General features: G+C 39.4%; 1 protein-coding gene across 2 annotated transcripts; it reads left to right on the top strand.

Annotated features, from left to right (window-relative positions):
- The first annotated feature begins 6,609 nt into the window (after positions 1-6,609).
- LOC148959172 (RNA-binding protein Nova-1-like) lies at positions 6,610-10,507 on the top strand. Of its 2 annotated transcripts, none has more exons than XM_089110621.1 (2): positions 6,610-6,759; positions 9,299-10,507. In XM_089110621.1, exons 1-2 carry the CDS (start codon positions 6,657-6,659, stop codon positions 10,351-10,353), a joined length of 1,158 nt encoding a protein of 385 aa, XP_088966747.1. In that variant the 5' UTR covers positions 6,610-6,656; the 3' UTR covers positions 10,354-10,507. The 2 variants fall into 2 exon arrangements, with proteins under 2 accessions (XP_088966747.1, XP_088966748.1); XM_089110622.1 differs by having other exon boundaries at positions 6,629-6,764.
- Positions 10,508-12,913: the final 2,406 nt, after the last annotated feature.

The following is a 12,913-nucleotide window of genomic DNA, read 5'->3' as shown; positions in this document are numbered from 1 at the left end:
TTGCGCAGACTTATGCGAGAGGATTTCATGTGAGAAACGAAGAAATGAGATCTTGTTCTTTGCTTACATTCTTGTTATCGTGCAAATCAAAAAAGCCCTTATTTACAAAATGTCATGATATTTATACTAACGGCATACAATAGATTAATTACATGATTGACATAAAACTAGACGAGGTACAAATGAAAACGAGGTTATACAATATAAGAAATATCCTGTTACAGCCTGCCCCTCCTAACGAAAAAAAAATGCGAATACAGTGAGAATTTTTTTTTTTTTTATGATTATTACGCGATACAATTGTGATTACAAGCTTGTTAAATGTTAGTATATTTCTCGTACATATCAATATTTAAGGATAAGATATATGTGCCCCCGTGGGAACCACCCTCTAATTGAAGATAGGGGCATGACTTTACAAGGCCACGAAGTTTACCATGTCTACTTAAAATATCACGAGAAGCAGGAAATTGCTCGTACACAAACCTACATGCTGCTGAGGATATGGCAGACTTAGTTGGTAACGAGAGAAGATAGGTAGCAAATGTCAAACCAACATTACTTAAATCGTCGTTACAAAGCCGTGATAAAACCTGAGGGGGGGTGTCAGAAGATGGTTCAAGGACAGCATCACCCTCTATACGTAAATCACCGGGTTGAGGTTCGGGGACAACAACTACTTTCTCTATGTTAACTGGGCGTGGGAAATCGATTCCTGTGGCAACATTGCGCAGAGAAAGAAGGTCAGCGCGATTATATGGATGTCCTATAACAAGAAATGGACCGTCAAAATTCCTTATAAAGCGCGTAGCTGTGCCGTCCTTAGAAGTAGTATGGTCCTTACGCATGTAAACCAGTTTTCCATCAGGAATGTGAGAGTCGCGCGCAGCGATGTCATAGAGTTCACGTTGTCGTCTGCGCAAATCGGACTTAATTTGTTGGAAGTGGGTATGCGCATCCTTAACATTGGAAACGAGCTGTTTTGCGTATTGGTCTGCAGGCAGTGGATTAGGTGGCAGTGCAAACGAAATCGTTTCTGGAGAAGGCGCATCGCGGCCAAATACTAGCGAAAAGGGTGTAATATCCGATGTGCCTGAGATTGCAGATGTGTTGTGTGCATAAACTGCGGGCTGCAAGTAATCTTCCCAGCGCTCTTGGAAACGTTCGCAGTAAAAACGATGAACGCGTTCCGTAGCACCGTTTAAGCGTGGCCGGAATCCTGAGGTAAAAACATGCTTAATCGAAAGTAAAGTTGTTAACCTATGCATGACAGCATTGAGCCATTCTCCTCCGCGGTCACTTTGTAATACAGATGGGAATCCAAAGGGTAAAAATACTTCATGTAAGAGCGCACGAGCTGCTGTTGTGGCTGTTTTATCGTGAACGGGAATAGCTCGGAGAAAATTTGAGAATGGACAGACAGCTGTAAGAATCCATTTGTGGCCCTGGGGGGAGGTGGGAAGTTCTCCAACATAATCGACCCCAAGTGTGTGGAATGGGTGTTGATAAAGCCGAACTTGCATTGGGCCGTGAGGTTGCTGTAATGTTTTAAATTTAATGCATGATGGGCAACGGCGAATCCAGTTACGAACATGTTTTGAAAGATTTCGCCAATAGAAATCACGTGAAAGTGAATTGTAGGTAGCATCACGACCCCTGTGCATTCCTATAGGCGAATCATGATACGCCTGTAAAAGATGGCGTTGTAATGACACATCTGAAGGAACGAAAATGCGCAGATGGTCGTTGTTTTGCATGAATTCATCGGCGTAAAATAATAGACCGTCAATAAGTTTGACTCGTTTTGCAACAGAAATAGCCCATTTTCGTACTTTTGGGTTGTACGGCGAGAGAGATTTCACGGAGTTGCCTGAAATTAGGTATGTGGCGAGTGGGCCTAGCCAAGGGTCTGCACGCTGTTTTTGTGCGAACTGAACGCGGTCTAGATTAAGGGGGCGGAGTGTATCTAAATCTGCGGACCACTGTCGAGTAGCAGGTAAGACTGTAGGAAGCAAGGGGTCAGGTGGGGACCCTGGGGTAACAGAGAGGGCCGGAATCCTGCAAGAAGGAAAAGAACCTGAAACAGATGTAACGTTTTTGGAAATTGAGGGTTCAAAAACAGGGTGAGGGGAACAGGCAAGGCTAATATAGTTAAGAGAGGGGGTTGGTGAAAGGTATGTGCGAGAGTCAGATGATGGACAAGGGATATCAAAACAGGGAGTGTTAAGAAGAAATTTAGATACATCCTGGGGAGGAATAACAGGAACAAGTGCCAATACGTCGGGGCATGGCAAGGGGGCCCTACTTAAGGCGTCTGGCACTAGGTTTTCTTTACCAGACCGATGTTCGATAACAAAATCAAATTCCGCTAAAGAAAGGCACCACCTTGCAAGTTTAGAGTTCTGCGGAGCAATAGAGGCTAAATACTTCAGGTTAGCATGATCTGTAATAACCTTAAATTTTTGGCCTATGAGATAATGGCGAAACTGTTCTAGAGCCCATTTGGCGGCAAAAAATTCTTGATGAAATGTAGGCCAGCGGGCTTCTGTTACATTGAAAGCTCTAGAAGCAAAGCGAATGGGCCTAAGTAGGCCGTTAATGCGTTGTCCCAGCATAGCACCACACCCTGCCTTGCTGGCATCAGTGTGAACTTCGAATTCGCTGTCCCAGTGTGGGTGAAAAAGTAGAACGTCTGAAGAAAGGAGGGCATCTTTCAGGTCCTGAAATTCTGCTTCGTGTTTATCCGACCAAGAAAATGAAGCATTCAAACTAAGTAAACTCCGCAAATTTTGACAGCGATGAGACATATTGGGAATGTACTCCCTAAAATAGCCGACCATACCCAGAAAACGTTTGAGACTAGTAATATTATGCGGCCTAGGAAAAGCAGAAATAGCTTCCGTACCCTTTAACGTTGGTAAGCGACCATCTAGTGTGACACGATGGCCTAAAATCTCTAAATCGGTGGAGAAAAATGTACATTTTGAAGGCTTGAATTGTATACCAAAATCTACGGCACGTTGTAAAACCTTTTCATAATGAGAAAGGGCGTGGTCATAGGATTGAGACCAAACCACACAGTCGTCGATGTAGATAATAAGCCATTGATACAGAAAATCTGAAAAGACTGTGTTCAAAACTCGCTGAAAACATTGTGGGGCTGTTTTGAGGCCAAAAGGCAGACGAAGGCTCTGAAATAGACCTAAATGAGTGACAAAGGCAGTTTTCTCTATGTCTTTAGGGTTAACCAAAATTTGCCAGTAACCGCTGGCAAGATCCAGCTTAGCGAACAATTTACCCCCGCTAATGGCGTCCAGAATATTAGAAATGTTAGGAATAGGGTAACCATCCCCTTTTGTAACAGCATTAAGGCCCCTGTAATCGATAACAAAGCGTGGGGGTTGTGGTTTCCCGTTTTCCAGAGGTTTGCGAACGAGAATACAAGGTGCCCCCCAAGGAGAGTGGCTCGGCTCGATAATGCGAAGGCGCAACATACGTTCAATTTCAGTTTTAATAGCCGCGAGTTCTGCAGGGCTCTTACGATAAGGCAATTTATAAACCGGAGATGCATTACCTGTATCAATGTTGTGATGAAACCCATTTATCGGCGATAAAGGAGAATTTGGTAAATAAAAGGCGCGAGGGAATCGTTTGAGCAAACCTTTAAACTTAGACATAATGTCTTGTGGCACGTGAGCATAAGAGGGCGTGTCTATGCGTAGCGCATTGTAGAGCTCAGTAAAAAACATCTCAGAAGAAGGATCTAAATGTGGGTCATCCGTAGGAGGTAATGCGTGTTCGTGATCTGAGAGGTTGCGATCTAAAAAATCTGCCAACAAGGTTGAATCATTACGCGATGAATGAATGGCGGAGGCACTATCTTGAGTGACAGGAATGTCAGGCATAGAGTTGTTGGCGGCAAGCGCTGCATAACACCTATCAGAAACCAAATTAGCAGTATGCTTAATTGCGCATTCCATTACTTGAATGTCATCTGCAAGAGGCGTTCTAATGGAGCCTAATGAAATGTTGCTAGGAAGCACCGCCTTACCCTTTGTAGAACGGATTAAAATATGCGCCTGAAAGCAAATAGGATTAGCTGCGCTTGGTACGCTATTATCACCTGCAGAGCACAAGGCGCCGATGCAATACTGGTCAGCTGGAGGAATAGGGCGACTAGGGCGACACTTAGGATGGGTGGGGCGATTAGCAGTAAGAAAGGGTGGCGGGGTTTCACCAGGAAAAAAAGAGCTGTCTACAGAATGTAGGTCTATGGGGCCACTAAGGGTTTCAAGACCTGGTGAAAATCGGTTACCCTCTAACCATAAAGGGCCGGAAAAAAGGGGTGAGCTTACTAATGAGGCTGCAATGAAAAAACAGACAGTTACAAGATTGAACCCGCGTTCTAAGTAAACCTTGTTCGGCGAGCCGGTAAGCGTAGGCTTCGCGGTAAGCAAACATGTGACATTAGCAATAGATCCTGGCCTAGAGAAATCTAAACTAGGAAAAGCAAGTGCGGGGTTCGAATCATAACACTTAACTTCAAAATCCATGGCCTTATTTGCAAAATACACAGTAAGTTCACGAGAACGAATAATAGCATCTGTTTGGCGTAGATGATTTTGACCAAACAAAATAGGCCATGTGAGGTTAGGAACTACCAGCATTGTAAAAGTGGTCGACCTACCGTTTTCCCAGACTATGGGGACTTGCATGGTACCAACTGCCCGAAGGGCTGAGCATGGTCCAGCTACCGAGACAGGGATGTGCTGTTCTAATTTGGTGAATTTAAAATTCGAATTATATTTCGCCACGGTATCGGCGTGTTTTTGACTCACCAGCGAAACAGAACAGCAACTGTCGAGAGGCAGGGGTAAGGACACACCCGCAGAAGAAACCTTTGTCCACAGAATGTTTTTATTCGCAAGATCGATAGCCGAAATTGTGGACTTGGTGGGCAAAGCTGTGATGGCTGGCATGCCGAAAAGAGGATCTTGCGAAGAGTCTGCCGAGGCAGAAAAAGGGGTACCCGAGGGTTGTGGAAGACACTTTTCCACTTCCCTTTTAATGCTGGTAGTGAGTTCTTGGCGCAAATCAACAAGAGAATCGTTAACAAATTGCTTTACTGAACTAAGTAAAACCGACTCATGTGTATTAGAGGCAGCTGTATGAGCAGAAACTTTAGGAGTATGGCGAACAAAATTTCTATTACGAGGAGTTGTAGATGCCTGAGTAACAGGAGAATTATTATGCTGCTCATGATAAATCTCTTTACAGGCAAATTTATTACATTTCAAGCATTTGTGCAAGCGTTTAAATCTACAGTTATTGCCAGGTAATTGACAATACGAATGAGAAAATTTGTTAAAGTTTCTACAGATTTGCGAAGGCAATGAGGAGCTTGAAAAATTCTTCATACCTGATCCAGGAGGTGTTTTGTTTGGTTCAGCGAAGAGCGCCTTAGGCAAAGGGTCCGTAGAAGGCAGAACAGATTCATGGCGTTTGGCGGCTTCGATGATAGCAGGAAGGGATTTGAAAGGTTCATCTCGGCTCAAGAGATCCTTGGCAATGGGTGGGTGAAGCTTCATGGCAAAGGCGTGTATCAGCTCTAGCTGCTGGCCATCTGGAGAGGTGTGGATTCCTGGGAGAAGTTTTTCCAGAGAGTGTTGGGTTTCGAGGAATCGGTGGGCAAAATTTGATACAGATTCTTGAGGTTGTTGGCGCATAGAGTAATAAACGGCCAAGAGTTGACGAAGCTGTTCCTCTTTCGGAATTCCACGCTGGCGGCATAAATTGTGAAGACATTGATCATAGAGGGTACGAAACTCGTCAGGCGTAGTTTTTGAAGTGAATTTTGTGGCGTTGGAGGTTTCGAAGGCGCAGATTATGTCAAAGGCACGAGAGTCTTTCTGGCTTTGTTGTTTAAGGTAGGTGAGCCAGAGGCGTGGAGAAACCCCAGATGTTGCCAAAACTTGGGTTAACTGCTCGGCGAAACGGTCGATCGGTTCAGCTCCCGTGAATTGTGGCAGGCTGAGAGGAGGTAAGCGAATAGATTGGTGAGGCGAGGCATCGCGGGCACGAATGGAGAGCGAAAGGTCAGCAACGGCATGCGAAAGGTCTTGGATCTGCTGCTGTGTCTGATTCGTAACTTCTTTTGATGAATTATGGTGGTCACGAACAACATCAGCGAGTCCTTTGACGATTCCAAGAACTTCTTCCGGCGATGTCATTGTTGTGTTGTTTAAACGGGTCCTACACTTTTGTGAAGGCACGCACGATTTCGGGTCCTACACCACTTTTGTAAAGGGTCTTACGCTGTATTGCGCAGACTTATGCGAGAGGATTTCATGTGAGAAACGAAGAAATGAGATCTTGTTCTTTGCTTACATTCTTGTTATCGTGCAAATCAAAAAAGCCCTTATTTACAAAATGTCATGATATTTATACTAACGGCATACAATAGATTAATTACATGATTGACATAAAACTAGACGAGGTACAAATGAAAACGAGGTTATACAATATAAGAAATATCCTGTTACACAACCAGTACCCGAAATAATCACTGCGCATGCTCGCTGAACTTATTTAAAAAAGTTCGTGGCCGTGGTATCGTCTAGGAGAATGGGTGAGAGTGAGTCGGGAGGGAGGAACACATGTCGAATAGCACTGGAGAAATGGAGGACGAAATGTCTGAGCGAAAAAAAAGACGACACAGCGGTGGTGATGATCGAAGAGGATATTACGAAGAAAAGAGAGGTAAGGTAACACATGGATAAGCTATTTTGCGAATGACTGCGTTTGTCACTTAAATTTACACCGCCTTATTCCGCTTTCTTTCTTGCGTCCTAAATCTTCAATCGTTTACTCCTAAAGGCTTTACAACCAATCTGGAGCATTAGAAAGATAATAAGAAAAATTAACTCAAAAGTAAGATTTACACCGTTTTCACCTAGCACTCCAATTTGTTGATTTCCACAAAATGTTGCATTTGATTGCGTCCACTTGACGGGCGCCTGTCAATGGAATATCTTTTGAAAGTTGTAGAACAAGAATTTGGACATAGCAGTCCTCTGGACATAGCAAATTCAGAAAGAAAACAGAAGTTGCTTGATATCATGTTGACAGTTTAGTATGCGTTTCTCGGTAGTCAGCTTGAAAGAACAGGTTGGGTAGACATCTGAAAATTTTTGGGCCTTCCATATGAAGCAAAAAGTTTGCATCAAAGTTATAGGGGAAAGTCGTGCTAAGCTGTTTGAATAAAACTAACATATTTAATTGATATTGTGTCAATCTATTATTAAATAATAGGACATATTAAAGAATATTAAGTAGATTTTGGAATAATGTGAAAATTGGCGATGAGTGTTTTTATATTTATCAGAATTTGTTAAAAAATAATCTTGGATAAATTTATAAAAATTCAAAGTGGCAGTAATTTGATTCATGTTAGTTGACTTTCCAGCTGTGTTGCGGTAGTTTTCCTTCTCCCAAAATTTTTGAAGTATGCCACAGAGGTATGCTATTTTTTATCGCAATTTTAAATATGATTTGTTGAAGAGCAGGGCCCTGTTTTTTAGCAACAAATGACTTTATATAATTTGCTGTTTTAAAAAAGGGCCTGTTTTGCCATGCATCGACAGAAGACCAATGGGTCATTCCATAAAAATCAATGGTAAAAAACCTCATATTCATAGATATCAGTAAAATTCTGTCTACAAAGCAGTAGAATCATTTTTTAACAAAACTCATCAACCCTTTAAAATAGTGATCACCCACATTCGTAGTAAGTAAAGGACAAATTTAATAATTGGCAATTTTAGCGATTGGAGAGATGCTTAAAGGTGCATGGCACCTGAAATTTTAAATGCTATTAACTCTGAGATAGAAGAAGATTATTGGATGAATTTTTGTTGGTTTTTATTGATGAAGGCTATTTATTGGCATTGATTTTAGAACATATTAAAAAATGAAGGACAGATTTTGAAAAAATTCAACCTATAAACCAATAGTATAGATGGCATTTACGTGGTTCTATGATATCTAAACAATATAAAAAAAGTTAAAGCCAAGAATTATCTCAACTATGTTTTAAGCTACAGGGCAGTGAAGTTTAGTAATAATTCATATTTGAAGTTTGATGTATATATTCTTTTGGTTATATCCAAGTTTAAATTTGGAGGTGAATTTAAGCTAGAATTTCTTCAAAGGACATATTTTAGAATATTTTAAAGTAGTTGTTTTGGTGGCTTGGTTGTAATTTACTATAATATACTCTATTTAGGAATGGAAAGCATTTTATGCCTTGGAGAAACAAAATTCCTTCGGTTATATACTTTATATATTTGAAAAATGTTTTCTTCTGGGCACTTAACAGCCAACTCACCAATACCATATATTTGAATCTCTTTCTGTCCAAATAAGATTGCTGACACAAACTAGTTTTCAATAGAAGTGTCTTTTCAACTCTATATGGTATCTTAAAACCTTCCTTATGTTATTTTTGTGTGCCTTTTCCTTCTGCTACTTTATTGAGCAACTGTCTTTATTATCTTTTAATATTCGTAGCTGTTTTAGAATTATTCATTCCTCAATTTACAAAGATGTTGTCATACATTATAAGGGTAGTCATTTCCCAAAAACTATGGTATGCCACAATGATTTCAGTGCTCTGTACCATGTGGCCCTGGCCTTTTAAAGTTTATGTGCATGATTTTCTACAGTTATTTCAAAATGCATTTATATTCCAAAAATTTTGACAGGAAAGACAAGATTACTTAATCTTCATGTTTCAAAACAGAAATTTTGCCAGTGATTTAAAAAGAGGGAGCCTGTAGCATCTTTCATAAACAGTCTAACAGTAGCTATGCTGCAGCATTGAGATAGAATTTACAATATCCCATAAAGATTTTATTCTAGGAAATCTATCCCTCCTTCCATTACCAAATAAATAACCTGTATCCAATTCAAGTGCCATTGACCATTTTGCTTCAAAATTTGCACACTGGTATATTTGTACCTTATGTACATTATCAAAAGGTTTTGTTGTTATTCCTTGCTTTACAGCATTTTTATGGCATTTAACATCAATCAAATTCCTTCCGTTACCTTATTTAGCATGTTGAAATATCCTTCTTAACCGTTTTGTTAAATTCTGTTGATATCTGAAAAAATGATCTCAAAAGTGACTTCAAGGTGTGTTGATTTGACGTGGAATGACCCCAATGGAAAGATTTATATGACATATATATTTATATGTTTATTTTCGGAATAAAAAAATATATATATTCTGTTACAGAGATGTATCCGTTGCTGAAGATCTTAGTTCCAAATTATGCTGCTGGTGCAATTATTGGCAAAGGAGGGCAAAACATTTTGCAGCTTCAGTCTACTTATGGAGCAAGGATAAAATTGTCACAGAATAATGAGCACTACCCTGGTACACAGGAGAGAATTGGTATCATAACCGGTGATGTTGACAAAGTAATCGATTTGCACAAGTATGTGATGGATAAGATTAGAAATGAAGCAAGCCATGCACATGGGTCAGCCATTGATGACAGAAGTAGACAGAAGGAAGCCAAAATAATTGTACCAAATAGTACTGCAGGCCTTATTATTGGAAGAGGAGGAAGTATGATCCGAAGTTTAATGGAACAATCTGGAGCAAAAATCATCTTGTCTAATAAAGATCAAGAGCAGGTTCACGGGGAGAGAGTTGTGACTGTGACAGGTTCACCTGAAGAGAATGAAGAAGCATGTCGACTCATCATTGATAAGGTTGCTACAGATCCTAGCAATATGATGAACAGAACATTGTCTTACTCTAGTAACCACTATGCACGATCAGATGGGCATGTAGGTGGGCATTTTGGTGGTGGCCATGGCAATATTGATAGTGGTTTATCTGCCATGACTTCAGTGCTTGGAAACCTAGCAGGAAACCGGAACCAGCAACAACATTTGCTTGCAATGGTTGGAGCCTCTGCTCTGGGTGGGCCAACAGGCATGAGTAGAGGTGGCAATGTTTTAGGACTTGGAGCTAACCCTCTAGCAATGCAGATTTTAGCTCAAGGTGGTAATTCTGCTAACCTGCCCTACATCAAGACAAAAGTGAATGTTGAAATGCACATTCCTGATTCACTGGTTGGTGCTATTCTTGGAAAAGGTGGGAAGACAATTGTAGAGCTGATAAATTACAGTGGAGCAAAAATTCAGTTTTCAGGAAAAGGAGAATTTGTACAGGGTACCAATGATAGGATCCTTACCATTGAAGGGGATTTTTCATCCACCCAGGTTGCCCATTTTCTTATTTGCCAAAAAATCTTACAATCTGAAGCTGAAAACAAATGACACCATTGTCAACCTAATGATGCTAAAGGTCATTGTCACACTCTAGACCATTGTCATCAAACATTCAATTAACACCATAGTGCATAGACACTTATCGTCTTGTAGTTTGTTGAGCACTGTCATACCTAGTAATTGTTATCATGCAAATACACAACAGCTTGTTTTTGTCTTGTCATTCCAGTCAATACACTTCAACTTGATTCCATCCACAGAATATTTATTCATAAATGTTCATCTATTGAAGGTCAATATAGTCTTCACAAGAAACATTCTCGTCAACTTAACAATAGAACACTGCAATAAAGCTATTCATTTTCCAGAAGATTAAGAACTGTCATTTTCCATGTTTTTTAAAACCAGACAAAGCTACATTTGGTACAAACCTCACAATAATCAATGATTCAACTTTCATATCTTGTTATCAACCTGCTTTTTACACACTAGTTGATGTCAGTTTTTAATCATTTTCAGCCAACATCTGTTTGGAATTTGTTGTTAAAATGTACTTTGCCAAATATGTTGTCAAATCCTGGGTATCATATCGATATAGGTTCAGTTTAAAAAAATTAAGATGAAACTGGGAAGGCAGTAATTTCTATAAAGATCAGGCATGGAATCTGTGGTAAGCTTTGCTTGACTGGTTGCACAAGTATATTTACACAATTATCTGCCTTTTTGTTAAATTTAGACCTTGTGTGCACTAATCTCTTTTTTACGTTATGTAAGTCTGTCCAACTAACGTCATTCACATTCTATGAAGGATAGTGATGTCAATTAAAACTATTAAAACAACAGATAGAAAAACAGATGTTGCACCCAATATATTACTCTGTTTGACAAATGAACTCTTGATACCAAATGATTATGCCAGATCTGTTTGTTAGGTTAGTGCTTTCTTCTACCATTCTCTGTCATACTACCATTCTGCTGGACATTTTCTGTTAAAAAACCTAAACCTTGTATAGCAAGCTATCTTGGAAACTATCTTGACTTGATGGAAAAAAATATAAGAAGTATATTGATTTATTGGGGACATGCACTGTACATAACACGTTCAAAAACATTGCCATAGCTTACATAATGAAGCTTAATGAAGCAGCAAAACATTGCTCAGTTCAGTTCAGTTGAGTTCAGTTCAATTTTAAAATTCCTCTACATACAATATCCAAATAAAAACACTAATTACATACAATGACTGCAAATTACATAAACATACTAATAATAATGCAAAAAATAACAATTTACATAAGATTGGACAGTATTCTCAGATAAGTGGTCAGATGAGTTATTAAATATAATGTAAACGACGCAATTTTATTGAAAGTAATATAAGAACTAATACTAACATCTTATACTTTGTTTATTTAGATATTTGTTCTCTGGCTTCAAAGTCCTGGGTTGGTCCTCTTGTCAATATTTTTTGTTAATTACAGTTAATCTAATCAAACCACTGGGAAAAAAATCAATTTTTCTAGTCTTTTTTCTGATCTGCCTTCCTGTCAGTGTTTCATTGTTTATGAAAGTTGCAATTGCCTTTCTAGATTATGCAGAAAAATGAAATATGCAGAAATAATACCATAACATCCATGTTAGATTATCTCAGACTCAAGTTCATCAATTCTTCTGTTGGCTTCTCGTCGATCTTTACTTTTGTCACTGCTAGCAGTTGTTCACAGTTTGTCAGTTGAAGTTATTGGAAAGCAAACATTAGTCGTTTGCTCGTCTAAAGCTGCGTGTTTATATCTTTTAGTCTATTTAGCTTACATACAATGGCTGCTGATACGCATCTGACTCAGCAGCATGTGATATATTTGTCACAAGGCAGTTGTTGATTGGCGATAAGCTCTTCTTGTGCAGATCAATAACTCGTTGAAGCTTCCTAGGACAAACGAGTTGAGAGTCTAAGAAAGAAGCATTTGAAGAAGAAGTTTCTAATGTGTAAGGTAAGTAATTCACCGTGATTCTAAAAGTTTTTATGCCCCAAACTCGTCTTGCAAGGTGCTGTATTGCCCTTGTTAGCGCTTGTTTTTCTACTGACAGCCTTCCTCTTATTTGCGGTACGTTCGTTGCTAGAATGACCCGCTGTTGAAACTTTCATCTTCTATTGGAGGACATTTTGTACAGTACCCCAATTTTATGTTGAGCAAAATCCCAATCTGGTTATTTGAAGAGATTCTCATGCGTGTGGCAGATAAGGATTTCAGTTTTTGGCGGTATAGAACTTGAAAATTACTTTGAAAAAAGCAAACAATTTATAATATTATGATAATAATAAAGGCATTTATATTGCGCTATTTATCCACGCGCCTCAAAGGCGCATTACGTAATGTTTATAAAACTATGTTCTTTTATGTTACGTAATGTTCTTTCGGATCCTTATTCTGACGTTTTATACTCAGAGGATTGTCAGACGAAAAAACTTTTAGCCAATATGTTGTAAAATGTTTGCTTTTTTCAAAGCGATTTAAACTCTAGGTTTTTTAACAAGCTATAGCACCCAGAGGTGACAGTTCTGCTATTGTATTTAATGAATTATGTTATTTCGTGGTTGTGTGTTAAA

Source organism: Rhopilema esculentum, chromosome 10 (assembly GCF_057945365.1).
Source record: "Rhopilema esculentum isolate cy_ngs chromosome 10, ASM5794536v1, whole genome shotgun sequence".
Classification (NCBI taxonomy): domain Eukaryota; kingdom Metazoa; phylum Cnidaria; class Scyphozoa; order Rhizostomeae; family Rhizostomatidae; genus Rhopilema; species Rhopilema esculentum.
Note: the sequence above shows the minus strand (reverse complement) of the source record. Positions and strands in the feature narration are given on the sequence as shown.

What these genes read in the sequence shown, in the direction of transcription:
- LOC148959172 (XM_089110621.1), top strand. Translation starts at nt 6,657, where the DNA reads ATGTCGAATAGCACTGGAGAAATGGAGGACGAAATGTCTGAGCGAAAA. An exon ending in ATATTACGAAGAAAAGAGAG is followed by an intron (nt 6,760 to 9,298) that starts GTAAGGTAACAC and finishes ATTCTGTTACAG; the next exon opens with AGATGTATCCGTTGCTGAAG.